Source organism: Onychomys torridus, chromosome 6 (assembly GCF_903995425.1).
Source record: "Onychomys torridus chromosome 6, mOncTor1.1, whole genome shotgun sequence".
Taxonomy (NCBI): Eukaryota; Metazoa; Chordata; class Mammalia; order Rodentia; family Cricetidae; genus Onychomys; species Onychomys torridus.
The window spans coordinates 69,942,199-69,970,091 of record NC_050448.1 but is presented as its reverse complement, the minus strand read 5'-3'; the positions used below and the strand labels follow the sequence as shown (position 1 = coordinate 69,970,091).

Sequence of the window (27,893 nt, the reverse complement as noted above, 5' to 3'; positions counted from 1 at the left end):
GAGATAAGTGCCTTGATAAATATTTCTCAAATCTGTGAATGGCTTCCTTAACCTCTCCTTAAGTGTGGGTGGTCTCTAAGGTCACATCTCTAGGCACCCTCTTTTGCTGTGCATTCTCTGTAACCGAGATAATCCTCACCCCTATCGCAATGACTGACTGTGTCCTACTCATCAAGAAACCCAGGTGTCCAGCTTAGGGCTTCTGCTGAGCTTGAGTCCCACATATACAACTATTATTATTATTATTATTATTATTATTATTATTATTATACTATTGGGTATGTCCATTTTAGTTTTAATATGTACTTACCACTCACTCTAAAAATGGGATGAGCTGGGCGGTGGTGGCGCACGGCTTTAAGTCCAGCACTTAGGAGGCAGAGCCAGGCAGATCTTTGTGAGTTCGAGGCCAGCCTGGGCTACCAAGTGAACTCCAGGAAAAAGGCACAAAGCTACACAGAGAGACCCTGTCTCGAAAAACAAAAACAAAACAAAAAACAAAAACAAAAACAAAAAAAGAGGGTTGGGGATTTAGCTCAGTGGTAGAGCGCTTGCCTAGCAAGTGCAAGGCCTGGGGTCAGGAGGCAGAGGCAGGTGGATCTGCCTGGTCTGAGTTCCAGGTCAGTGAAGGCTACCTAGTGAGACTGTCTCAAAACAAACAAACAAATAAATAAATGGGAAGTTTGCTCTTCTTGATCTCCATCACCGCACAGGACCGTGCTGAAAGGGGAACCTGGGCAGGAACTTTGTATCCACAAGCTGTGCCTCAGTGTCTGTGTGTGGAAGAGCAGAAACTGACCGACCAGGGCAGCCAAGGCCAGACACCTGTATTTTCCAAAGCTAAGGACACCAGCAGGTCCTTTGGCATCAGGAGAAATTAAAAGACAGCTCTTCACTGCACCGAGGGACCAGGGCAGAGGAAATCCTGGAAAAGCTTGGAAGGTGCTGAGTATGAGCTACGAAAAGATAACTTCCCAGATGCTGGAAATGTCGGTTTGAAGTCCAGGAACGCACCAACCTGGACATCAACTATGACTCAAGCGTTAGGACCGAGGGCCTGAACTTCTCTGTGGTGCTGGGTAGGCCAGGTTTCAGCAGCACAGATGGGAACACAGGACAGGCTGCAAGGGAGCTGAACTCAGACCAGCAAAGAGGCCTCGCTGGGTCCAGCAGAAGTATGACGAGTTACGCTTCTGGGACATAAATTAAATTTTTCTCAGAGAAATATTATAAGATAAATAAAAACAGGAAGTTTGGTTAAACAATGACCACCAGGGTTTCACTCTGTCGTCCTGCTAGCCTGGAACTCATTACGTCACTGATCTGGTCACAGCAATCTCCCTCGGCCTCCAGAGTGCCTGCATCTGTGAGCCACCACACCCCGCGGGAATGGTGTCCTTTGTCTTCCTACCCCTAGCGTTTAGCTATGGTGTCTGGCAAGCAGTAAGTAGAGGAATAAATAAACGCATCAAAGATGAAAAGGAACGAGGCCGGACCGGGTAGGTTACAAGCGGTACACGGGCTCCAGCTTTGTCAGGCTGAGTTCCTGCCTGACTGAGGAGAGAGTCCTCACCACGTGAGCCTCAGCTGGGCTAGGGACGCCCAGGGATGGCTGTCATGCTCGGCCTGTGCTAAGGCCTGAGTTCAGTCAGTCTCTAGCCATGAGTTTCATACAAGCCAACAAAAATCCAATGATGGACTCTACCCACTGTTCCTCCTGCTGTCTTCTTGCAGTGTATTTAATAAACTCTTTTACGTTAAAATTTTAATAACAAGCCGGTGGTGTTTAATAAACAATAACATAGGTGGTGGCGCATGCCTTGAATCCCAGCACTCAGGAGGCAGAGGCAGGCAGATCTCTGCAAGTTTGAGCCAGCCTCATCTACAGAGTAGGTTCAAGGACAGCCAGTGCTACATGGTGAAACCCAGTCTTGAAAAACCAATAAACAAACAAATAAAATAAAAACATAAAGATATCATTTAATTTTGTTTTGTTTTTGAGACAGGATCTCACTATGAAGTTCCAGCTGGCCTTGAACTCTCCAAATAGACTAGGCTGGCCTTAAACTCACAGAAGCCAACCTGCCTCTGTCTCTGGAGGGCTAGGATTAAAGATATGTGCCACCACACCGTGCTATCTTTTAACCTTTTGAAACTTCTTTGTATGCATGTATGTGTGTGGACTGATTTAGTTTTTGAGAGGGTTTCATGCCAAAGCCCAGGTTGATCCCACTCAGTAATTCTCCTGCCTCAGTCTCCTGAGTGCTGGCATTACAGGCTTGAGTCACCGAGATATCGAGATGCTAGGGATTATAGAAAATTGAACCTCATACTTAGACTTTTGTTGTTCTTTGAAACAGGGGGTCGTGTGGTCCAGGCTGCCTGAAACACACTATGGAGCTGAGACAGTTAATCTTCCCCTCTGTACTCCAAAGTGCTGGCTGCAGAGGCATGCATCACCAGCTTGTTTAATTTACTCAAGGTAGCATAAAATCACCCAGGAACACAGGAAGGACCCCAAAGCCCAGAATATATGTAATTAATACCATTTGCTCCTCTTGGGGTTGGAGATTTAGCTCAGTGGTAGAGCACTTGCCTAGCAAGCACAAGGCCATGGGTTCGATCCTCAGCTCCACACAAACAAACCCAACCGTTTGCTCCTCTTGCACACAGCCAAAAACATTAGTTATCTTTCCTTTTCTTTTTCAAGACGGCTTCTCTACGGTCCTGGAGCTCACGCTGTAGAACAGGCTGGCCTCGAACTCACAGAGATCTGCCTGCCTCTGCCTCCCGAGTGCTGGGATTAAAGCATGCGCCACCAATCCTCTAAAAACGTTAGTTTTCCTTTGTTTACATGTTAATTCTCCCTGTCTTTTCATGTTAACCCTCACTGTTTTCAGTTTTTTATTTCTTTTTAAAGTTATTTGTTTATTCTGTGAATTGAGGCGTTTTGAGTGCATGCGTATCTGTGTACCAGTACATTCCTGGTGCCATCAGAGGCCAGAAGAGGGTGTCACTGGCTCCCCTGGGACTGGAGTTACAGAGGGTTATGGGCCGCAGTGCTGGGAACCGAACCCTGTGGGAGAACTGTGGACCTGTCTCTCCAGCCCGCTCTGTTTGTGAAAGCTCCTCGTTACTTTTGAAGTTTACTGCTAATGATGTGCTAGGTCAACTATTACTAGGCCTGGGTATACATTAAAGATGGAGCTCAGATATAGAAGAACATTTGCCTAGCACACAGGGGCACTAGGTAAATTTCTGGAAAGGTAAAAAAAAAAAATGGGAGGGTGTGTCCGGGGCAGAGCGGTGGTGGTTCACCCCAAAACCTCAGCACTCAGGAGGCAGAGACAGAGACCACCGAAAGTTCAGAGCTATTCAGCCTACACAGTGAGACATTGTCTTTTTTTTTTTTTTTTTTAAGATTTATTTATTTATTATGTATACAGAAGAGGGCACCAGATCTCATTACAGATGGTTGTGAGCCACCATGTGGTCGCTGGGAATTGAACTCAGGACCTCTGGAAGAACAGTCGGTGCTCTTAACCTCTGAGCCATCTCTCCAGCCCCGAGACATTGTCTTAAAAAATAAAAAATGAAAAAAGCTAGGCATCATGGTTCATGCCGTTAATCCCAGCACTCTGCAGGCAGAGGCAGGAGGATCTCCATGAGTTCAAGCCTGGTCTACAGAGCGAGTTCCAAGGGCTATTACACAGAGAAACCTTGTCTTGAAAAGCAAAAACAAAAACAAAAATCACACCTTCCCCATAAGAATATTATCACGTGATATAACTGTCATCTTGCTACCATTTCTTCCTTATCATATCTTTGTGCGTGGTGTGTGTGTGTGTGCATCTGTGTACGGGTGCATGCATATCGAGGTCAGAGGTCAACCTGGGGTGTCATCTTCAAGTGTCAGCACACCCTCCCCCCAACCCCGTTTTTTGACATAGGGTCTTACGCTGTAGCCCTGGTTGAACTTGAGACATAGACCAGACTAGCCTCAAACTCAAAGAGATCCACTTTGCCTCTGCAGCCTAGAGCTGGATCAAGGGTGTGCTGCACCACCACCACCACCACCACCACCACCACCACCACCACCACGCCTGGATCACTCTTATTTTCTAAGACAGGGTCTCTCAGTGTCCTGGAGCTAGCCCCGTGAGCAAGGCTGTCTGGCCAGCGAGCCACAGCTGTCTCTGCCACCCCTGTGCCGTGGATTGAAGAGCACACCAGCTAGCCTTTTTTTTTTTTGTCAAAGCTGAGGACCGAACCCAGGGCCTTGTGCTTGCTAGGCAAGCGCTCTACCACTGAGCTAAATCCCCAGCCCTCATCTTTTTTTTTTTTTTTTTTTTTAATATGGATTCCAGGGAATAAACTCAGTTTACCTGTCCAGCAGCTTACTAAGCAAGTTTACCAACAGCCCCTTATCTCCTGATTCATGTGTTCTGAGCTTACTCTTTCAGGAGGTATTTATGAGTAGCATAAGGCATAGATGTCCTCAGGGATTCACAGTCCAGTAGTTAATAAAGACACACATTACACTAGGGGCGGTACCGGGCTAGGGCAGTGGCTCGGTAGGGAAAGAAAGAGCTTGCTGCACAGATATGGAGACTTGCATTTGAATTTGGATCCCTCAAACCCACCCAAAGCCACATGCCGAGGTGGTGTGTGTGCTGAGGCAGGGGTGGGCAGTGTCAGGAGAATCCTAGGAGCTCGCTGGCCAGCAATTCTAGCCAAGAAGATGAACCCCAGCTTCCGTAGAAGATCCAGTCTCAAAACCAAGGCAGAGAGTGATGAAGGAAGACACTCACTTCAGCCTCTGGCCTCCGCACTGACGGGCACACACTCCAATGGGACGGTCTGTGCAGCTGGACAGCTATATAAGTCTAAAGCAGCTTAGAGAGCAAAGGATAGCCACGCAAGGATAAGAATTTTGGGGCTGGAGAGATGGCTCATTGGTTAAGAGCACTGCCTGTTCTTCCAGAAGTCCTGAGTTCAATTCCTAGCAACCACAAGGTGGCTCACAACTATCTCTAGTGGGATCTGGTGCCCTCTTCTGGCATAAAGTTGTACATGCAGATAAAGCACTCATATACATAAATAAATAATAAAAATCTAAAAAAAAAAAAAAAAAAAAAAAAAAAGAATTTTGGCCTGCTGTGGTACACACCTGTAAGCCCATAACCCACTCAGAAGGCAGAGGCATGAGGGTCTATACAGAGTGCAGGGTTCAAGTACCCAGGGCTACCCAGAGCTAGTCTCAGAAACAACAGAACAAAGATTTTCGAGCAGACACCCAAAGGACGAGTAGGAATGTACGGAGCAGGGAAGGAGTACAAGCTGGAAGTTGAAGGAGAGTTCTAGGCAGAAGAGTAAGTGTGAAGGCTTAGCACAGAAGAAGAGGCAGGAAGACCCCCCCCCACAGTACACTGACATGGCTAGGGCAGTGCAAGAAAGGACAAGCTGGGGGCTGGAGAGATGCCTCAGAGGTTAAGAGCACTGGCTGCTCTTCCAGAGGTCCTGAGTTCAATTCCCAGCAACCACATGGTGGCTCACGACCATCTATAATGAGATCTGGCGCCCTCTTCTGGCGTTCAGGCATGCAGGCAGAACACTATACGTAATAAATAAATAAATAAATAAATAAATAAATAAATAAATAAATAAATAATATATATATATATATATATATATATATATATATATATATATATATATATATATATATATATATATATATATATATATATATATACAGCTCGCTGGGCGATCCAGGAAAGGCGCAAAGCTACACAGAGAAACCCTGTCTCGAAAAACAAACAAACAAACAAAAAATACAGCTGACAATTTCTAAAGAAAGAAAGGACAAACTGTATGTGGTGGTGTGTGACAAAACCCTCCTGGGGAGACTCAATTCAGTTGTCTACTCACCCCAGATAGGAAGCCCACCAAAGTTCAACTTGGTGAACCGTGAGTTGTATTGGAGTTATTTATAGGAATATGGGTGAGGGGTCACTTACAGGAGCAGAAATGACCCAAAGACCTACCCCCGCATGGCTGACAGCTCCCAAAGCTGGGAACCTGGAGCACACTGCACAGCCTGCATGCAGCTCAGCAGGTTGGAGTGTCCTTTCCAGGTCCTCAGATGGTCTGAGCGTCTTCTTCCAGGCAGCCCAGAGCTCTTCTGAGTCTTCTTTGCAGCTCAGCTTCCTTTTGTGGGAGAGGAACCCTTCCATGGCTTCTCTGGCAGGGAAGGGCCTAGAGAACCTGTCCGTTTCAGGGACTTCCTGAAATTGCTTTGAGTTATGCTCAAGGTGCTTCATGCAGGATGGAAGCTTTCACTCCTCAGAGGAAACTATTACACCACCGGTGGTAAGGCCGAAGGACTGAGTTCAAGGCCAAGCCGGGCCGTAAAGAGAGACCAGTCTCCAAGAATCAAAAACAAAAGCAGAAGGCAAACGGGCCGTCCAGATGGCTTGGTGAGTAAGTGCTTGCAGTCAAGCCTGATGACTGGCATTAGATTCCCAGAATCCTCCAAGAGGTGGAAGGAGAGAACCGACTCCACACAGCTGTCCTCTGACTTCCACATGCCAGCTGTGGTACTTGTACAGCCAGAATCATACACCAATAATAAATAATTTAGGATCTCTGTGAGTTCAAGGCCAGCCTGAGCTACCAAGTGAGTCCCAGGAAAGGCGCAAAGCTACACAGGGAAACCCTGTCTTGAAAAACCAAAAAAGGGGTTGGGGATTTAGCTCAGTGGTAGAGCGCTTGCCTAGCAAGCACAAGGCCCTGGGTTCGATCCTCAGCTCCAAAAAAAAAAAAAAAAGAAAAAAGAAAAAAGAAAAGAAAAACCAAAAATAAAAAAAGACACCCCCCAAAAAAATAATGATAATAATTTAAAAAGCCAGGTGATGCCCATGCACGCCTTTAATACCAGCACTGGAGAGGCAGGCAGGAGGATCTCTGTGAGTTCAAGGCCAGCCAAAGCTTCACAGAGAAACCCTGTCTCAGAAAAACAAATAATAATAATAATAATTGCAATTATTATTATTAATAATTGTAAAATGAATAGACAAGTTGAGGCCACAGAAGTGAATACAGTTGGCAGCTGAATCATGAGTTAAGAACTTTATCCTGGGGGGGGCAGGAAAGATGGCTCAGTGGTTAGGAACACTTGTTGCTTTTGCAGAGGACCTGAGTTTGGTTCCCAGCATTCAAGTCAGACAGCTAACAGCTACCTGTAATGCCATCTCCAGGGGTGTTATGATATCTTCTTCTGACCTCCACAGGGCATTACACTTACGTGTACAGAGCTATACACAGATACACACAGACACATAACTAAAAATAAAATATGAAAAAAGAACTTTTTACTGTGTTTTCAGTTTCCTTTTCTTCTTCCTCTATCAATACTGGGAGTGAGGATTCCTAAGGCTTGGAAATCACTGGGCAACTACTACTAAGTTATATCCTAGGTTTTGTTTTTTACTTGAAAGAATCACTAAATTGCCCCCACAGCATTGAATTCATGATGCACTCCAGGCAGGCCTTGAACTTGCCAGCCTCTGGCCTTCCACTTCTGAGAGCTGGGATTACAGGCCTTCACACACACACACACACACACACACACACACACACACACACACCTGCCCCCGTCCAATTTATTCACCTTATTCTTATTTCCTACCTAGATTGTGCATTCTGGTCTCTGCCTCTCCAGTGCTGACATTAAGGTTGCAGGCTACCTTAATATCCACATACCTGGCTTTCCTGGGAGATCCTAACTCAGGTCTTTGTGATTTAGTGGTGAGCGCTTCCCTGAACCATCTCCTTCAAAAAGCTGTAACCTAGGCGGGCTTCCAATCCGCTCTCCTGTCCAATGCTTCAAAACTGTCCCAGTTGTTGGCATTACATGTACATGTTGTCATTTTCATGAGGAATGTGTTGACCAGCCAGTCTGGATACTCAGTAAGCCTTGTGTGGTGTGTGTGTGTGTTAATGTTGGATGTCTTCCTCTATCACCTCCACCTTATGTTTTGGAGACAGCTTTCTCACTGAATCTGAAGCTTGTCAACTTTGTGGACTGGCTGCCCAGCAAGTGGGAGAAACCACTCACCGCACAGGCACCCCCCCTCTACCCCGTACCCCCGTCTCTACCTCCTGCACTGGTCTTGCTGGTGTGCTCTGTCTTGCCTGGTGTTTTTAGCTAAGTGCTATGGATCAAACTCAGGTGTTCACATGAATGTTAAACATCTTACAGGCTAAGTCTCAATTTCTGTAACCTTTAGTTAATTAAGAATAAAAATTTTGGCCTGGGGGTGGTGGTGCACACCTTTAGTCCCAGTACTTGGGAGGCAGAGGCAGGCAGATCTTTGAGTTCGAGCCCAGGCTGGGCTAGAGAGTGAGTTCCAGGACAGCTAGGGCTACACAGAGAAACCCTGTCTTTAAGAAATAATAATAATAATAATAAGATAGGTTCTCACTATCATTATGTAGCCCTGGCTGGCCTAGAACTTACTATGTAGACCAGGCTGGCCTTGAACTCACAGAGATCTGCCTTCCTTTGACTCCCTAGTGCTGGGCCCTAAGGTTTGTGCCACCACACCCAGCTGTGGTGCAATTTTTGATCGGTGGTTAATATGGGAAGGCCCAGCTCACTGTGAGCACGTGGGCCGGTGGCTATAAGAAAACAGGCTGGTTGGACAGTGATGGTGCATGCCTTTAATCCCAGCACTCAGCAGGCAGATGTTTCTACAGACAGGGTTTCTGTAGACCAGGCTAACCTGGAACTCAGAGATCCACCTGCCTTTGCCTCCTGAGTGCTGGATTAAAGGCCTGTGCCCACTGCTACAATCTTAACAGCAAACACTTCGGCCTCGCTGGAGATGGCTCTTTTTTCAGGCCCTCTAACAGCTGCTACGCTCTTGGGCCTCTGGTGTTTCAGTTCGATGCTGACACCTGCTGGTCACGTTTGGCTCAGCGGCCTTAACATTGGCACCTGCCTCCTGCCGGTACTGAAGGCCTGGGCAGTCTGCGCCAATCTTACCTGCCCAGGCCTGAAGATGCTCGTGAGAATGCTCTTCTACTGCAGCCTCGGTGGTCTCCAGAACCCCCTTCACCGACTCCCGCATTAAAAACCTGGACTCTGCATTGTTCTCAGTACCCACAAGAATATTAGGCAGCAAGAAAGAAGCCGCCGTGTAGGTGGAGGGTGCGCAATGGGTCCTTCCCGCCTCAGAGCCGGTGCTTCCTACAGAATTCCACTCCTTTTGACCTTTGTCTCATTTCTAGGTTGCTCTTGGGACTCAGGCCTTCTTGGTGACAGTGGTGATGAACCGGAGGTCGAGAGTAGGTAGGCGGGGCTTGGGGAGGGGCTAGACCAAAGGGCCTCTTACTTAGGAGCTTCTCCATTCTGTTAGCGTTCAGGAACATCCAAGGCAAGACTGGCGCCCGGCACCCAGCACCCAGCGCCCAGCAGGTGAGAGACTGGCCGTGACACAAGGGCAGGTTTTGGGGTGACAGTGACAGGCTATTCCTGCCCATTTACCCTTACTTTTCTGCACTGTGAAACGCTCACTTGTGGAAATCTTGGGGCCTCACAAAGAACCAATCATTTTAGTGGCTGGGGCAAGGCATATCTGAAAGAGAGACCTGGCTTGGGATGAGGACTGAGTGTCGAGCTGAGGGATGGATAGGCAATGGGGTGTGTCAGAGGTATCTTCGGACTTGGAAGTACAGTGATGCAGAGTGAAAGCTTAGCTAGAGGTTCATGGCGATGACGGAGAGGCTAGAAACAGAAGGCAAGTGACAGAGAGACCCTGAGAGGGCTGAGGACCTAACTGGAGATGGCCACAGGGGCCATGGAGAGCCAGGAAGGCAGGAAGGCTCATGCGGAGCAATCAGACCCACTGGGGAGGACAGTCCCACCAAGCCCAGGGCAAGCCAGTAACAAAGCTGGGTTGCAGGTTCCTAGTGGAGTGATTCCGGTGGGGGAGAAAGCCCCCTGGCTCTCCTCCCTGTGCCTCTTCAGACTCCCATTTTCATTTGGGGGAGAGGGTGAGGCTGCTCCCCATTGCGGTCACAGCCACATCCTGCAGAGCAGGGGAGGGGGAAGTAAGACGCAAACAAGCAGAAGCACGGTGGAGGACCGTGGTGAGAGGGCCCTGGACAGGCCCAGGCTACGCCACCAGGAGGGCCTCAGCTCGGACCCCACTGCGGCTGCCCAGCCTTCCCCAGCCGGCCTCGACCTCATCGGCACCGCTGCTTCTTAGAAGGGGCTTTCGGAGGGATTATTTAACTGGCAGCCTAACATTGTTCTGTAATGTCCTTTGATTATCTCAAATTCTGTGTATGTGCGTGTGTGGCTGCGGAGGCCGGAGGTGCTGGGTCCCCGGGGGCTGCAGTTATAGGTGATGGTGAGTCGTCTGTGAGTGTGTGAGTCAGACCACCTCTCCAGCTCCTGGAGACCTGCTTACATCATCTACTAGGGACAAGTAGCTTAAGTTCTCTTGGCCTTGCTGGGCGGCGGTGGCACACGCCTGTAATCCCAGCACTTGCTGTACAGAGGAGTTCCAGGACAGCCAGGACTACACCGAGAAACCCCATCTCAAAAAAAAAAAAAAAAAAGTTCTCTTGGCGTGGAGATTTCTCATTGTAAAATAGGACTATTGCCCTTACAGAATTGGAAAACTGAGGCAGTTCATACCAAGCACTTGCACACAGTAGGTCTCTGGAAATGCAAGTGCTTTTTCTTTGTTTTTTTGAGTAAGGGTGTCTCAGTTTAACAGCTCTCGATGGCCTTGAACTCACAGAGATCCACCTGCCTCTGCCTCCCAGGTGCTGGGACTAAGGCCACCACAGCCCAGCACCAAGCGTTCTTATTAGGAATCTGGAGACCCCTATCTGTCCCACTTCTTTTAAGGCTCTATGGTGCCCCAGCTGACATGGGCTTTTGATCTCCAGCCTGGAAACACGAGGGTAATGCCCATGTTTCTGGATGCAGGGTATACAGTTAGTGTCCCAAACTGGTATCTGTTCAAATTCCCTGCCAAATGGGCACTAGGCTCTCCATCAGTGGCAGCTTTCCAGCTCTGAGACTCCAGGCACGGCTCTCCCTGCTCCCCTGTGCTGTTTGAGACACACACGTCTTAGTTTACAGCAATAAGGGAAAAAGCAGAAGCAGGGTTTACAGGACGGAGGGGCCCAGGGCAGAGGGAGGACAAGGCAGCTGGGCAGAGAAAATGGGGAAAGGCCATGTCTCTCTCTCTCTCTCTCCCCGAGGAAGCCTGTGGCCTCTTCTAGTCACTGACCACACACCCGCCCCAAGTACCATGGAGTCCTTCAGCTCAAAGAGTCTGGCACTACAGGCGGAGAAGAAGCTCCTGAGTAAAATGGCTGGCCGGTCCGTGGCTCATCTCTTTATCGACGAGACCAGCAGCGAGGTGCTAGATGAGCTTTACCGTGTGTCCAAAGAGTACACGCACAGCCGGCCCACGGCCCAACGGGTGATCAAAGACTTGATCAAGGTGGCGGTCAAGGTGGCCGTGCTGCACCGCAGCGGCTGCTTTAGTCCCGGGGAGCTGGCTCTGGCCACGCGCTTCCGCCAGAAGCTGCGGCAGGGTGCCATGACAGCGCTTAGCTTCGGAGAGGTGGACTTCACCTTCGAGGCCGCTGTGCTGGCAGGCCTGCTCACCGAGTGCCGGGACCTTCTCTTGGAGCTGGTGGAGCGACACCTCACACCCAAGTCGCATGACCGCATCAGACACGTGTTTGATCACTACTCTGACCCTGACCTGCTCGCTGCCCTCTACGGGCCCGACTTCAGCCAGCACCTCGGCAAGATTTGTGATGGGCTCCGGAAGCTGCTGGATGAAGGGAAGCTCTGAGGCCCCCAGCCCAGCACACTGGACTTGGGCAAAACGACTGACTGGGCTTCCTAACCCTGCACAAACGCTTTTCAGTCCCCTGGCTTCGTTCTCCCCCAAGAGGGACGCTGACACCGAGGTCACCCCCACCCCCAAACAGCTGGCGGAGGAAAAGCACGCTGCGCCAGTGAGGCGGCTCTCCCATCCAGTGTCAGCAAAGGAAACAGCTGACTGGGGAAGACGAAGTGAAACTCGGGTCTGCTGCTCCCAGGAGAACTGCCCGAAACGGGATCCTCCTCCTCCTCCTCCTCCTCAAACCCAAGGAAGGGGGCACTGGAGGCCGGAAGCGGGAAGGTGCCGTCGGAGGCCTTGGGAGATCTAGGGATCTCCTGGAGCTGGACACACACCAGAGGCTGGGCTCCAGAGTTTCTGGAAGGGGCCGGGGGAGGGGAGACACAGGGGAATAAAACCACTAAAACATGCACAGGGCTCACTGTTTAATCTCTCCAGCTCCGACCTCAGGCTTGACATAGAGGGCAGGTGGAGAGACAACACTCATCTCGCCGTTCCCTGTTCCTGAACAGGAGCCAGGCCGACTCCAGGACCACTGAGCTGCCATGCCTGTTTCTTCAGCTTAAGGAACCAAAGGCAAACTGTATGGCAGACCGGGGCTGCAGATCACAGATGGACACCAAGTGAGGACAAGGCATAGGCAGGCTGGGCTGTGTTCGGTAGCTGCCTCCCCTGAACCCCAAGGCTTCCGCCCCTTAGCCCCACCACAAGCAGGGGAGCGGGAAGAAGAGGGCCGTGGTGGGCTGGGGAGCTCAGTCAGCACCCTACCCCACTGCTCTTCTCAGAGCCAAGAGCTGGACAGGGTTCCGAGGAATTGGGCAGGTAGGACCCTTTCCTTTACCTTGAGTGGGGAAAGGCCTCTCGCAGCCCACCTCTCTCTGTGGCGACTTCCACTGCCTCTCCCGGCCTCAGAAACATGCTCGGCTAAGGAAGTGGGGAAGGTGAGCAGCCAGCCTCACTACACTGCTCTGGGCTTCCCTCTCTTCAGTGATACAGAAATCACATTTTTCCAGTTCAGAGGAGGAAGGAGTTAGATATAGCAAATAAATATTACTTCAATATAGCACCAAATAAATTAGGGAGCATCACTAGAGATGGGGGTGGGAGTTCTCTGCTTCCCTGCCCTAACCCAGGAAACGGTGACAGGGACAGCCAGGGCAGAAAAGAGCTTCGAATCGGAAGGAGAGCTCTAGATTCAGCCCAAGAACTGGGAAAGTTCCGTTCCCATCCCCTACTCTCGCCAAAAGTGTCCTCAGCTGAGGAAATCTTGACAAAGAGGCTGGGCAAGCTGGCCGGAGAGGAGTGAGGCAGGCTGGGAGGGAAGCTCTGCTTTTGAGCCTCTCCTCAGACTCCTCTCCTCAGACTCCTCTCCCACTCAGCTTCCTTCAACACCATGTTCTCTCGTCAGCTCTGGAGACGTCAGAGTTTGAAGATTTCATCTTCCTGATCCCGCAATGTCTGGGTCCGAGAGGTCCGGGTCAGTGGCACAGGACCAAGGACTGCTCGCTGCTGCATCCTAGGGGAGCTGAGGTGGAGACCCACACCCTCCTCAGGTACCCTGCAGGTGAGGAAAGGAAGAAAGAGCAATAGATTGAGACAAGAGCCTGAGAAAGCTGCCTTCCTTTGTTTCCTGAGGTGGATGGACTCTCAATATCTTCTGGAAAACTACTTGTCTTAACACTGCTGGATAGTTCTTTTTTTTTTTTTGAGCTGAGGATTGAACCCAGGGCCTTGCGCTTCCTAGGCAAGCGCTCTGCCACTGAGCTAAATCCCCAACCCAAAGTTTTTTTGTTGTTGTTGTTTTTGTTTGTTTTTTTCGAGACAGGGTTTCTCTGTGTAGCTTTGCGCCTTTCCTGAATCTCGCTCTGTAGACCAGGCTGGCCTCGAACTCACAGAGATCCGCCTGCCTCTGCCTCCCAAGTGCTGGGATTACAGGCGTGCGCCACCACCGCCCGCATAGTTCTTACATTAGAGAGAACTGTGAGAATAGAGAACCCACAGAACCTATTTTCCCACCGCCTCACCCCATGGCAGCTGCCGCCGGCTCTGCTCACGGTCTTGGGAACCATTTGGGGTAAAAGCTATCCTCTGGCTTTTCAGGCACTTTGGTTACTTATTAGTTTGTGATTCACTAAAAGAAAAGGGTCTAGAAAAGCTGCAGACTCACCCACTTCCCCCCTTCTTCAGCTTCTGGGCAGCAGCCTTCTTTGACAGGCTGATCTGCGAGTCCAGCTTCTTAAGGAAATCAGAGGCGGAAAGGTCATGGACGGGTGTAGAGGTTTCCTGGTGAGGTGGGAGGGTTTCGCCATTGCCTGAACCTGACTCTTGATTCCTCCTCACTGAATGTGAGCCAACTCCATCCTTTCTTGGTTGTCCCTCTTCCTCTCCGTCATTTTCCTCCTCAGAATCCAAACCATTAAATAGGTCTCTGGGCTCTGTCAGGATGGGGATGTACAGAGTTTTCTTCAGGAAGATGGAGTCGTTAGTATAAAGGCGGTTTGTACGCTTAATCTGTTCCATCTTTAAAAAAAAAATGACCCCAAATTAATGACTGAGAGTAAAATCTACCGATCTTATATAGCATCGAAAGCTTTTCTTCTTCTTCTTCTTTTTATTTTTTCACTATGCAGAGCAGGCTAATCTCAAAACAAGCCTGGCTTAGTATCTCACACTTTTGTTCCTGTGTGTGGTGGGGACATGTGCACTTGAGTGGAGTCCAGGGGCAGCTTGTTTACCAACTGAGCGTCTTCCTAGGCCACCAACTCAAACTTTTTAAGCAAATGTACAATTTTATTTGACTTCATAACAAACTAGCTAAACTGTGCAGGGCTGATGTTAATCTCGTTTTTATAGTTTTTACAGTTTTTCATATTTTCTAGTTTTAGGACACTTCACATTTAAAAAATTATGGAGGCAAAAAACAAAAAGAAAAACAACCTACAACACTTTTTGTTTTTTTTAAAAGCTGCCAAGCATAAGCATATAATCCCAGCTCTCTGGAGGGAGAGGCAGGAAGACTTTGAGTTCAAGGTCATTTTTGGGTTACATGAGTTTGAGGCTAGCTTGGGTTCCCTGAAACTTTGTCTCAAACAAAACCAAACAGGTTAGTAGTATTTAAAGTCTTAATAATGAGAGCTGAGGGCCTGGAGAGATGGTTAAGAGAACCCCGTGCTCTTGCAGAAGAGGGTTCAATTCCCAGCACCCACACAGTGGTTCACATCTGTAATGCTAGTTCTTGGTGAACTGATGCCCTTTCCTCACTTCCATGGGCACTAGGCACCCCCATAGCACACAAACATGTGTGCAAGCAAAATACTAAAAATAATTTTGAGGCAGGTATAGTAGTGCACACCCCCCCACCTCTCAGCTTTTTGGGACAGGGTTTCTCGGTGTAGCCCTGGCTGTCCTAGAACTTGCTGTATAGACCAGGCTGGCCTTGAACTCAGAGATCCCCCTGCCTCCGCCTCCTGAGTGCTGGGTTCAAAGGTGTGTACCACCCCCACCCAGTGATAGTGCACATCTTTAATCTCAGCACTTGGAAAGAGGAGGCAAGTAGATTTCTGAATGTGAAGCCAAGCAAGCTACATTGTGAGACCCTGGTTAATAATAAAATAAATAAATAAATCTGGGTGGGTTATAGTTGTAGCTCCATGGTACAGTGCTTGCCTAGCATATACAAAGCCCTAGGTTGGATCCCCAGCAGATCTCCAACAATTAATTAATAAATGTATAAAAATCGCACATGTGATCTCATATTCTTGCCCACTAACACCACACTTGCTGTTTCTCATCTGGGTTAATCACGCAGTTTAACTGTTCTTCCTCTTTGATGCCCACATATCTTTCTCTTGAAATCTAGAAAAATAAATCTGATTAACCCTCTAGCTAGCTTAGCAGCTTCCTATGGCTCCTTATTGGCTAAGCAATAAAATCCAAATGGGGATTCAAGGACTCTGTCTATTTAGCCCCCACAGGAAGTGTCTAGCCTTGTCTCCCTTCTGCATTCTACCTCTCACCTACCCTTCAACTCACCAGGCTTCTTGGTCTTGTTATATTGAACCTGGTCTGGAACTCTGAACCCCTCTACCCAGGCATCCTGATGGCTGAGACTACAAATCTGTGTCACTAAGCCTGGCTTTCACACCTTTTTTTCCCCCTTCAAGACCGAGTTTCTCTATGTCCAGAAACTCACTCTGTAGCCCAGGCTGGCCTCGAACTCACAGAGATCCGCCTGCCTCTGCCTCCCGAGTGCTGGGATTAAAGGCATGCGCCACCATGCCAGGCAGCTTTCAGACATCTTTTAAACTCCCATTAATTGAGACTATGCCAGAATTTAGTTGGAGACAGAAAGTTGAAAGGAAACTATTTCTGCTCTTAAAGAGCTTGTGGACTGCTAGAAGACAAGGAGATAAACATCTGGGTTAAGCAGCTTTGTAGGGGCTGGAGAGAGGTTAAGAGCACTGGCTGTTCTTCAAGAGTACCGTGGTTCAATTCCCATAACCACATGGTGGCTCACACCATCTGCCCTCTTCTGGTACTCAGACAGAAGAACACTGTCTACATAATAAATAAATACATCTTGAAAAACAAAAACAAAAACAACAGATTTGTAGAAGGGAACACAGAGAATAGTTCCCAAGTCTTCAAGGCCCATAGTGATGGTGCTGAGCTCACACTCCTCAACTCAGCTCTCAATACAAGAACACTGTAAGTTCCAGACCAGCTTAGGCTACACAGTGACATACTGACTAGAAAACCCACCCTCCCCCTCCCCTCAACAAGCCATCAGCTAACCCACTCTGCTTCCAAACAGGAACGAATAGTTCCTGATTTCCTACCCCTTGTGGATATTCTTCACATAGCCACTGTTTCCTCCTCTCCATTTCTCCGGAGAGCTTCAATTATACGAGCACACCAACAGACACTTGCGCTCCAGCTCCGGGAAGGGTTACTGTGATGCTTTCAGTACAGCAAGTGTGGAAGTTTGTCTAGAGCCAACATCTGTTTGTTTGTGTAAATGAGGGCTTAGGGGGAAGGCTCCAACTTTAATTTTTTATGCCCATCCAACTTCTCCTAGGTGTGGCCAGAAAGACTTGATGCATGTAGAGGGTACTTGTTTTGTGCCTTTGGAAAGAAAGCCCAGCCCTAGAGCAGAAAGAAGAACTAGAAACAGACTCTTGAGGAACTCTACTAACTCAACTCTTCCTGACTTGCTGTAAATGTTTAGTCACTCCCAGTTTTTTTCTGTGTGGCTCTGGAGTCAGACAGGCCTATCTGAAACTGTACTCTGACACTCAAGTTATTTGACCTTGGTCAAACTGGTTATCAGTCTTATGTCTCAAATTGATAGGGACACAAGGTCCAAATAGGTTAATGGCTATAAGCCCTCCTCCACCCAATCCACAGGAGGGGCTCCTCCCACTGGGAGAGGAGGGCAGATGTGTCCCAATTCCACAGTGCTACACTGAGACGTGAAAACAACATGGAAGAGAAGCAGACCACAATAAATTACTATAATGTCAGGGAAGGCTGCTTAGCGGGCCACCCACTTTCTCCTGGGGACTAAATCTCCCCTAATGGTCATCACACCCCAATCCTTGGAAGACTCACCGTCACCCCGTATCTGAGTGCTAGTCCAGCCAGGGTGTCTCCAGGCTCCAACTGGTGCTCCAGGCGTCTTTCCCTCACTGGGGAGCAGGATGACTGTACCAGGCTCCCATAAGAACGAGTACGGCTCCCATGCAGCAGCCCTGACCCGCCGAGTGGAGGCTGTCTAGAGGGAGAAGCCATCGCCTAGGATGCCACGACCAGGGTCACAACTGTGGAAAGCCCGGCTAAGTGACCAACAGCGAGGGCCGAGCCCAAGGAACAGACAGATGTTCGGGAATCCTTTTCACGTCTCTCTTCAGTCTCCCCGCTCTCGAGAGACTACATCAGTCCCCCTCTTCTCGCTGCTGCGTACCGAGCTTGGGGGCACAGTCCGTACCCTAAGACGGCTGCCAAGCTGGCTACATGTCCCCTCCCGCAAGCCCCTCACCCGTAAATACCTCCCCTCAGTTGTCCGTCGTTGACCTCTTCGACTTTCGACGCCCCCTCCCCAACTCCTCGCAAGCCTGATCTCTGACCTCTGAACCCTAGACACCCTCATCAACACTCTTCCTTCAGTATGTCCCCACCTCCCGCAGCCGGGACGCGAGGAGCCCCCACATCCTCTCTGCTCCAAATCAGGCCCACCCTAGGTAGGTAGTGGCTGTGGACGCTGAGCCCCAGGACTGCGAGATTTGCAGTGTGCGGTCCACTGAGATCCCCGATGCCTCGCTCCACATCACGAGGGTCCCACCCTGAAACTCCGGCTCCACATACAGGTTCTTGGTTTCCAAACACCTGGATTCTCCAGATTAGAGGGCCTGTATTCAGGTGAGCGGTAAGCTCTTTGAAAAATAAAAAAATAAATAAAAGACTTCATTTCCCAAGAGGCACAGCGTCCTCAGGGGCGCTGGAGGCGGGTCTTCCGGCTCGCGCGGTGCATGCGTGGAAACGCATCCCCGGAAGTGCAGACTCAACCGGAAAAAGACCGGAAGCAGGGAAGGCGATAACCTACTCTTCCTACGGTGGCCCGAAGGAGAGGCGAAGTCGGTGTAGGAGAATTTATCTTTCTTGGGAGTCACAGTCGCGATGTCTTTCAAGAGGGAAGGGGACGACTGGAGTCAGCTCAATGTGCTCAAAGTAAGCCCTAGTAAGAATCTGCCCACGGCAGTGGTGGCGCACGCCTTTAATCCCAGCACTTGGGAGGCAGAGGCAGGTGGACCTCTGCGAGTTCGAGGCTCGAGGCAGCCTGGTCTACACAGCTAGTTCTATGACAGCCAAAGCTACACAAAGAAACCCTGTCTCGAAAAACCAGACACACACACACACACACACACACACACACACACACACACGAGAGAGAGAGAGAGAGAGAGAGGGAGAGAGAGACAGAGACAGAGAGAGATAGACAGAGAGACAGAGACAGAGAGGCAGAGAGGCAGAGACAGAGACAGACAGAGAGACAGAGACAGAGACAGAGAGAGAGGGAGGCTGAGCCTGTTGCGACATCTGGGGGATGGGGTTTACCGTACCACAACTGAGTGATGCCTCCTTCTCCTACCCTGTGATCTGCACGGCCCCGTTCCATTTGACTCTTCATCCCTGTTATTTTCCTGTCGTCTGCCTCACTTACTCCTTTCTCCTATCCTGCTCTCTGCAGAAACGAAGAGTCGGAGACTTGCTGGCCAGTTACATCCCAGAAGATGAGGCGCTGATGCTGCGGGATGGACGGTGAGCGAAGGGTGGATCGAGCCTGAGGATTGGCGACCAGAGGCTCAACCAACCTGTGTTACTGCGGAGATCAGGAGTATAATAGGATTCTTTGGTGGGAAGTGAAGATTGGAGAGGTGGAGTTCGGAAGACCTGGGAGTTGGCCGAGGCTTTGACAGGCATGGCCGCTACTCTAGCAGGAACGCCTGGACCTCCGCTCCCCAGCACACACGGGCTTATCATTCTCTTCTCTTCTCTTTCCCCTAGCTTTGCCTGTGCCATCTGCCCCCATCGACCAGTACTGGACACCCTGGCCATGCTGACCGCCCACCGTGCAGGCAAGAAGCATCTGTCCAGTAAGTAGAGGAGAAGGGGCAGTGGGGTGATAGAGAAGAAACTCTGATGTCTTGGCAAGCCACCTGGGACTTTGCATTCCCTTTGCTTTTTTTTCTCAGGTCTGAAGCTTTTCTATGGCAAAAAACAGTCAGCCAAGGAAACAGAGCACAATCCAAGACAGCAGAATGAGCTGAAGACAGCAAGCGAAGCGGAGGTGAGAGCGGCCAGCTACTGTTCAGGCAGGGCTGCATGCAACAGCGTGGGAGAGACTTTTGCTCCTGACAGCCCTGACTGTGTCTCTCCTCTCCATTCTCAGGCTCCTTTGCTAACCCAGACTCGATTAATCACACAGAGTGCCCTGCACAGAGCTCCCCACTATAACAGTTGCTGCCGGAGGAAGCACAGGTCTGCGGGGTAGGAAAGCCCAAAGGAAAAAGGGCAGAAGGGAATAGATGGCTCTAAAGTTAGTGCTTTCCAGTTGTATTCTGAGAATATTCATCTTGTGGAGATGTTGTCTAAAGAAATGATTGTTTGTGATTTTAAAATAAATTCTAGGAAGTAACACTGAGCTGGGCAGTGCACACCTTTAATCCCAGTACTCAGGAGGCAGATCTCTGAGTTCAAGGCCAGCCTGGTGTACAGAACAAGTTCCAGGCCGGCCAGGCTACAGAGGGAAAAAAAATAGTAATAATAGCTGGGTATGGTGGTACATTTTTTGGTTTGTTTCTTATTGAGAGGGGATCACTTTGTATCCCTGGCTGTCCTGGAACCCTGCTCTTGAGACCAGGGTGGCCTCAAACTCTGCCTGCCTCTGCCCCTCAAGTGGTGATATTAAGGGTGTGCCCTGCCATACCTGGCTCTGGACAATCTTGAGACAAAAACTTAGGAGTTTGAATTCCTCATTCCAAAAATCTTTCATATGTAGAATATTTAAGATTTTGGAACTCAAGCTGGGTGTAGAACTCAGGAGGCGGAGGCTGGTGAATCTCCGAGTTTGAGGACAGCCTTTTCTACAGAGGTCATCCATGAGTTCATAATGAGACCCTGTCCCCTATCTCAAAAAAAATTTTTTTTTTTTTCTTCAGGAACTCAGTTTAGGAAACACTGCTCTCAGGGCTTGGGAGGCACTGGGTAGCTGCTGCTTTCCTTTACTGCATTTTACAGGCGTGGGTTCTTTTCCGCCCAGACCAGAAGCCCCTGCCCCCTCCGTCTCCAGTTCGCCTTTGCCAGCCCCAGAGGTTGGACTCCAGAGCGCAAAGATGGGTAGGGAACCTGAGCCTCGGGCAGGATCGCGTGCCAAAGAGTCATCAGCTCCCCTGGCCACTGCACCCATGAGCCCCACAAAACGACGAGTCTTGAACCATTACCTTACCCTCCGAAGGTCAGTCTGCCGATCACGTTCCTCTGGTTGATTCATTTTTCCCTGACTTACCTTTTTTCAAACCAATCCAATTGCTTTTCTTATCACCAGGAAGTTTTATTATGTTTATTTATTTATGTGGGGACACACTACAGAGGTAGAGAGTGACTTACAGCAGCTGGTCCTTTGTTTCTACCCTGTGGGTCCCGGGGATGGACTCAGCACCCTGGCCCTTTGTCATAAAACTCTTCCCTGACCAATTGTCTTTTCTGATGTTTCCAGCTCTGGATGGGTCCCAGATGGACAAGGTCGATGGATAAAGGATGAAAATGTGGAGTTTGACTCTGATGAGGAAGAACCCCCTGACCTCCCCTTGGACTCATAACTCCTCTCCCATTTGTCCCACAAATAAACTACAGTGGGGCTGGGATCCTAATGATCATCGACTCAGGTCCTTGTCCAATCTTAGGATTTCAAATCTGTTCATCCTCAGCCTGGCCGCTCCTTCCCTGCAATGTACATGGCTCCCCATACTTCTGACCCTCCCCCACTTTCTACCAAAGCCTTGCCAAGCGTCAGCTGCGTTCAGCCCGGTGCCCTATTAATAAGTCTGTCAGAAAGAGGTCTCTGCCCTTCATGTAGTCCGACTCCTTCCCCACCTCCACACTAAGTCTTTTTTTCTTCACATCACATGGGGACTGTGATTGGGCACTAAGGGGCTCTGGCCACCTCTGTCTGCAAAGAGAGCTGAGGCCAAGTACCCTGTGAAGAGACTAAAGCCTTTGGCAGATTTATGGGGAACACGAGGGACAGAGCTCCCTTCCTCCTAGTAACCTGAACCTCCCTGCCTGCTGATCCCTAGAGTATAAATAATCCTTTGATGAATCGGCAGTAACCCATGAGGGGTAGCGCCAAGATTCCCACCCCAGCCCAAGGAAGGAGAGAGGCGGCGTGAACAAAAGGGATTTTATTTACAGGGAAGGTAGAGAGATGAGGATTTATGTGTCCAGGGCTCTCAACTTGTTGGTAAAGGAAGGGTGACACTATCTCTTCTTTTGCTGGCGACCTGTAAAGGGATAATGGTGAACACAGCTCTCTTGTTTGGCAAAGGCGTATTTCTCTTCCCTGTCCCCTAGGCTCCTAAGTTGCGGCCTCATGCCACCCGATGAGCCTGTCCCATGTAACAACAAAATACACACTGGAAAATAAAAGGACCATGTCTCTGGAGGTACCGTCATGCCTAGCTTCCGTCCTGCTTCTCTCCTGGGGGAAGAAGGGCTTTCCCATCATTTCCCAGCTCATTCATCTCCACGTGTGTTTGCCAGCCACCCAAGCACTTATCGCTAAGTCTGTCTTCAGGAACATCTAGCCATGTCAGCTCTGGCCCTCTCCTTTGCGCAGGGTCTACGGTTACATACGCAGTTCGTTGTTCCGGGTCATGGCCTGGGCTGCCCGAGCTCGCGGCCCTTGTTGTGTAAAGTGGTACCCGAAGCGGACAATAGACGGACACTGCTCCAGCACAGTGGCCATTTCCATCTCCACTGCATCACCAGGCCACTGGCGCTGAGGATGGAGAGGGGAAAGCTATCAGATACGGGTCGGCGGTCGGTCGTTCACCAGCCCAGCCCTGGACCTCTGGGAAGTTGAGAGGCTTGCTTCTCCAGAGCAGGTGAAGGGAGCGCTGGCTCCCCTCGCTGCTGAGCCTGTAAGCTGCCCAGGAAGGAGCTCAATGGGAGTTAGCTGAATGAAGCCCTGGGGAACGGGGTGCCGACCTGGTTATCTACACGGAGCTCAGTGAGAGTGGCGTTTTCCCGAACTGCCTTCAGCACAGCCATGAGCCCTGTGCTGCTGATGAAGTTGGATTCAATGTTCAGGCTCTGGAGACTACGGTTCTCACGTAACATGTCAGCCACCGCCTGCGTGGTAGAGACTTGTGTTAGGGTTAGGGAACAGTTTCATAGGAGAGGCAGGATGGGAGAAGGAGGGAGACAGTCCTGTGAGATTCCTTGAGGAGCTGTGAGGCAGGAGGAGCCAAGATTGGGGAGTTGGTGAGTGCATGAAGATTATGGTTACTGGTGGGACTAAGGGTGTCAGAGAAGGTTGTTTTGGGTGAGGGGGGGCACCTTTGGGACTTCAGAATTGTGAGTCAGAGGAGTAAGGGTCCGGACCCCTGAGGGCTGTCATAGAAAGCACGATGGGAACAGCACCCCCTAGTGTGACCCATAAAGACAGCCCCTGTCAGGGGTACATGACAGGGCATGGGAAGAGGACTGGGGATGTCAGCCAGCCTTACATTGGCGATGGGGTCACCACTCTTTGTGGCCACCAGACTGAAGCTCCGGACGTAGGTATTAGACTTCATTGCGTCACATAAGTCGCTTAGCACAGGTATGGGGATGTCCTAAAGGGGCACAAGATGGTGGACTAAGACTCGGGCCTCAACAGTCCCTCCTGTTACTATTTGGGGATGGCAGCCAAGTACCTGTATGTTATTAAGGTTCACTTCCTCCAGCTCTTTGTCATTGCTTCGAACTCGCTTTAGCATCTCTTCAATGTTTGTGGGATTTGGGGGTTCATCTGGTACTGGCTTATACTTGTCAGGCTGTACCACACCTGTGGGGATAAGAGCAGAAAGGAAACCCCAGCAGATCCCCCATCATCTCTCCCCATTGGCCCTTCATGCACCATGTCTTACACTTACAACCTCTTCTTTGCTGCTGGCCTGCCTGCCCAGAGCTCTGGGGGCTGGGGGTGGACACGCTTCCCTGGCACACACTTCCCTGGCACACGCTTCCCCGGCACACGCTGCCCCGGCACACTCACTGCTAATGCCTTCAGTGTTGCAGATCTCTCCACTGCAGATGGCATCATAGTACTGCTTGTTGCTCATTAGTGTGTACATGCCCAGGATCGCTAGGGAGGGTAAGCAGAGGGGCACGGGGTTACGGAGGTACCTGCCCCAAGCCTGCCTCTCTCTCCTGACCTTCCACCCCTGCAGAGTTTCTCACCCTCCCTCAGCTCCAGGAGCCTCCTCCATAGACCTGCCATGGAGTGATTTCTAAACATGAGAGGGCTCAGGGAAGGCCCCTGAGGAGCCACTAGAGGGTAAGGACCCTCTGCAGAGATCCTCTGCAGGTTTCAGCCAGAACAGGTCCACTTTCATCTGCCTTCACAATCCCTGGAAAGTGGCTCTTGAGATGTTAACTTATTAAATTAAAAAAAAAAGAAAGAAAGAATGAACCAGTGTACAAGCAAACAAATAAGAAAAGTTAACACCCACTGCCTGAGGCTTTCTTGGACGTCCTGTCCTGGCTCCGGTCTCTCCTTCTAGTTCTGTGTCAAGATAAGGATGCCACAAGCCCCATCCTTCCACCCTCCTCAACTTCCTGCAGCTGCCCACCTGCAATGTCACACATCTCAGCATCTGTAGCATGGGACAGTGCCTCCTCCAGCTCGGGCTCCAGTGTGATCTGTTCCTGTGCTGGGATTTCTCTCTTGGGCTGAATGTATGGTTTCCCTGATAGAGAGATGAAGGGACAGTTCAGGTGGAGGTCATTTCTTCCAAGGTGGCAGCCTCCACCTTCCTTTCCTTCTCCATGTGGGTTCAGACCGAAGCCTGAATTCTCCACAAGCACAGGACTCTTCAGTCCTGTCCTCTTCTCTCTCAGAAAAGCTGAAGAGTACAGGCTGGTGAGGTGTCTGGAATCTCAGCATTTGGCAAGCTGAACTAGTGGGTCAGCTAGCTCAGGACCAACCTGGGCTACACATTGAGATCTCAAAAATAAAAAAACAAATAAAAAATAAAAAATAAAAAGATTGGAGAACAGCCTAGCATGTAGCTGTCCAGGATCTGAGTCCCTGACAGAAGGCTGCCAGAATCCGGGTGGGAAGGTAACGGGGGTGCAAGAGTCAGCCACTTGGTTTCTGGAGGGCATAGACGTCAGGGCCCATACCCTTCTTCTCGCCGGTGAAGGGCACCAAGTCATCACGCTCCTTGACTTCTAGCGCCTGTTGCTCCAGGTACTGCAACAGGGCATCTCGGTCTAGTGGCCCTGTGGGACTCTTCTTGGTCTGATCACGCTGTCTCAGTCCAGCTGGCAGGAGCATATTCTTAGGGATGAGTTTGGGGACAAGTCAGGTACTCTCCAGACATCTTTTTCCTGGCCCTTCTGGGATTCCAGGTCCTGTTGGTAGCCCTGGTCTCAGCCACCCAGCATCCACTATCCTTCCCACATGTGCAGGGATGCCCTGACCCCTGTGCTGGTACCCTATCTACCTCAGGCCCTGGTCTCAGCCACCCAGCATCTACTATCCTTCCCACATGTGCAGGGATACCCTGACCCCTATGCTGGTACCCTACCTCAGGCCCTGGTCTCAGCCACCCAGCATCCACTATCCTTCCCACCTATATAGGGATGCCCCAGTCCCTGTGCTGGTACCCTACCTCAGGGTCCATTTCTTGTAGCTCACAGTCCAGCTGTTCTAGCTCTTCAGGGCTCAAGGTCCTTAGGATCTCGTCTTCATCTATGTCTCTGTATTTCTCCAGCTCCTTCTGGTATGATGACATGGTGGCCCCTCCCCCCTCCCCACTGGGTGACACTCACAGCCTGGGGGGGATATGGGAAAAGTTGTTAAACGTGGACACTGAGGACACAGAGGTCCAGCCATGGTTAGAACACTGAACTAAGTACCTTGGAGGCCAGGGTCTACTTGGGATGGAAAGATTAGATTGTTTGTTGTTACAATTTCCCTGCCAGTTCCTGCACTTTCCAGCCCTTCTGGACGGGGAGTCTGGGCTCCAGGCTGGGGCTGTCCGCCCACTGTGTGATGGAGAAAATCTGGCAGCACCCTCCCCTACAACTTTACCGGACAGCTTCTCTTGCCCTAACACAGCTGCTGGAGGCCCTGCCAGCCCAGCTGGCTCCATGCCCAGTTCCCATTGAGAGGTGGGAGGGGGTGGCAGAGAGCTTCAGGGAAACTCCTCCTCTCTTTCCCATTACCCGGGCCCTTTTCGAAACTGGGTAAGCAAGGAAGAGTGGCTGAGTTGGAGTGGTGGCCTCTTACGCCATCCTCATCTCCTCCTCAATCATCAAGGACCAAGGTCTCACTTTTCGTGTTTGCTAAAGTTCTAAATCGTAAGGGAAAGTAAGGCTTAGAAGCTGGGGTCCTTCCAGATTGGGGGCAGGGCAATATGGCCTCAGAAGGCATTCAGTTCCCATAATCTGTCACCAGAAAGATGACACTGGAACACTGGGCAAAACTGCCTTCTCCTTGGGGTAGTGGGATGGTTAAACTTGCAACCTTTCACAGTGTGAACAATGTACTCTGCGTACACATCACGCTCAACACGGAGGGTGATCTTGAGACACTGACGACATAGGCTGTACAGAGTCCAGGCAGGGAAGTGGCAGAGACAGACACTCGACAGAGGCAAAGACACGCCAGCTCACTTTCCTTAGGCCACTCTTCCCATCTCCCACCAGGCCCTCACCCACAAGACCCCTCTTTTCCTACCTACCAGTCCTGATTGGCACCTCTCACCTCCCCTTGTCAGTTGGTCCGTCTGTTCTCCTGGGGCACTGACCGGTCAGCAGGAGGAGTCTGGTGCCGGGGGAGAGAGTGGGGGAAGAGTGAGCTCAGCATTTTATTATTTTAGCTCTGGCCAGGTGGGGAATGGGGGGAGATCACATAGACACAGACCCCATACCTTGCCTGGCCCCGAGCGCCTCTAGTGGTCAGTATCAGCCATGACACCTTCTCTTCCTACAAGCAGGGGAGATCAGATGACTCCTCCTGAGTGGTACCCCTTCCCTTTAAAGCACTGAATGAAGGTGGTACGTCAGTGCAGCCAGGCATAGGGCCTCCACCTGTCTTCCCGCACAGGGGAGGCTGAGGCAGGGCTGCTACCAGATGGAGAGCAGCTGAGCTGTATAATGAGTTCATAGACAATGCGGGATGCAGAGCAGAACATTGTTTTTAAAAGCGGGCAGGAGAGCTGTGCAACTGTGAGGACTGGGGTTAACATTCCTGCACCCACAAAACAAGCCTGTCATCTCACACAGACCTGTAACCATTCCTGCACCCACAAAACAAGCCTGTCATCTCACACAGACCTGTAACCATTCCTGCACCCACAAAACAAGCCTGTCATCTCACACAGACCTGTAACCATTCCTGCACCCACAAAACAAGCCTGTCATCTCACACAGACCTGTAACCCCAGCTCCTGTGGGCAGCAAAGACAGAGGTCACTGGGGGCTTGCTGGCTTCTTATAGCCTAGAAAGCAGGACCCCAGGAACAGGAAGAGACCCTGCCTCAAAGGAATAGGTGGAATTACACAAGACACGGTTAGCCTCTACATATGCACGCCACCCAACACATGTATATACACACATACACATACACACTCTCTCTCTCTTTTTTTTTCTTCGTTTTTTTCGAGACAGGGTTTCTCTGTGTAGCTTTGCGCCTTTCCTGGATCTCGCTCTGTAGACCAGGCTGGCCTCGAACTCACAGAGATCTACCTGCCTCTGCCTCCTGAGTGCTGGGATTAGAGGCATGCACCACCACCACCCGGCTTACACTTCAATGTAAGGATTTTGATTTGGTATTTAACTTTAGTTCAATGAACAAATACTTGAGGATTAAATATGGACAACTCAGGTAAGTATAATAAAAATGATAGGCTTGAATAAAAGCATCTTTATGAAGCCTATTACTTTGTATAATAAATACATGCTAATAAAAAAAAGAACAAAACAGGCTGGAGAGATGGCTGTTGTTAAGAGCACCGACTGCTCTTCCAGAGGTCCTGAGTTCAATGCCCAGCAAGCACATGGTGGTTCACAAGCATCTGTAATGAGATCTGATGCTCTCGTCTGTCCTGCAGACATACCAGAAGACAGAGCACTCACATTAAGTAACAAATAAATCTTAAAAGATAAATCAAAAGGACAAAGCA

At 50.1% G+C, this 27,893-nt stretch overlaps 4 protein-coding genes across 9 annotated transcripts; 2 read left to right on the top strand and 2 right to left on the bottom strand.

Annotated features, from left to right (window-relative positions):
• Positions 1–9,404: 9,404 nt before the first annotated feature.
• Tnfaip8l2 (TNF alpha induced protein 8 like 2) lies at positions 9,405–12,349 on the top strand. Of its 3 annotated transcripts, none has more exons than XM_036190269.1 (2): positions 9,405–9,481; positions 11,284–12,349. In XM_036190269.1, the coding sequence occupies exon 2, from the start codon at positions 11,334–11,336 to the stop codon at positions 11,886–11,888; it is 555 nt and encodes a 184-aa protein (XP_036046162.1). In that variant the 5' UTR covers positions 9,405–9,481; positions 11,284–11,333; the 3' UTR covers positions 11,889–12,349. The 3 variants fall into 3 exon arrangements, with proteins under 3 accessions (XP_036046162.1, XP_036046161.1, XP_036046160.1); XM_036190268.1 differs by having other exon boundaries at positions 9,410–9,481; positions 11,288–12,349; XM_036190267.1 differs by lacking the exon at positions 9,405–9,481 and adding an exon at positions 9,495–10,418.
• On the bottom strand, positions 12,350–18,448 carry Lysmd1 (LysM domain containing 1). The gene is made up of 3 exons (XM_036190270.1): positions 17,550–18,448; positions 14,107–14,459; positions 12,350–13,497 (listed from the first exon to the last, which is right to left on the bottom strand). Exons 1-3 carry the CDS (start codon positions 17,727–17,729, stop codon positions 13,359–13,361), a joined length of 672 nt encoding a protein of 223 aa, XP_036046163.1. The 5' UTR covers positions 17,730–18,448; the 3' UTR covers positions 12,350–13,358.
• Positions 18,367–22,168, top strand: LOC118585585 (sodium channel modifier 1). 2 transcript variants are annotated; one of them, XM_036190265.1, is made up of 7 exons: positions 18,367–18,665; positions 19,186–19,256; positions 19,503–19,591; positions 19,691–19,785; positions 19,888–19,985; positions 20,758–20,952; positions 21,214–22,168. In XM_036190265.1, the coding sequence occupies exons 1-7, from the start codon at positions 18,615–18,617 to the stop codon at positions 21,314–21,316; spliced, it is 702 nt and encodes a 233-aa protein (XP_036046158.1). In that variant the 5' UTR covers positions 18,367–18,614; the 3' UTR covers positions 21,317–22,168. The 2 variants fall into 2 exon arrangements, with proteins under 2 accessions (XP_036046158.1, XP_036046159.1); XM_036190266.1 differs by having other exon boundaries at positions 18,370–18,665; positions 19,888–19,976.
• Tmod4 (tropomodulin 4) lies at positions 21,884–26,687 on the bottom strand. Of its 3 annotated transcripts, XM_036190264.1 has the most exons (11): positions 26,639–26,687; positions 26,450–26,532; positions 25,376–25,538; positions 24,885–25,041; positions 24,332–24,448; positions 23,755–23,844; positions 23,414–23,544; positions 23,225–23,332; positions 22,704–22,847; positions 22,350–22,494; positions 21,884–21,997 (listed from the first exon to the last, which is right to left on the bottom strand). In XM_036190264.1, exons 3-11 carry the CDS (start codon positions 25,496–25,498, stop codon positions 21,975–21,977), a joined length of 1,038 nt encoding a protein of 345 aa, XP_036046157.1. In that variant the 5' UTR covers positions 25,499–25,538; positions 26,450–26,532; positions 26,639–26,687; the 3' UTR covers positions 21,884–21,974. The 3 variants fall into 3 exon arrangements, with proteins under 3 accessions (XP_036046157.1, XP_036046156.1, XP_036046155.1); XM_036190263.1 differs by lacking the exon at positions 26,639–26,687 and having other exon boundaries at positions 26,446–26,615; XM_036190262.1 differs by lacking the exon at positions 26,639–26,687 and having other exon boundaries at positions 26,450–26,615.
• Positions 26,688–27,893: the final 1,206 nt, after the last annotated feature.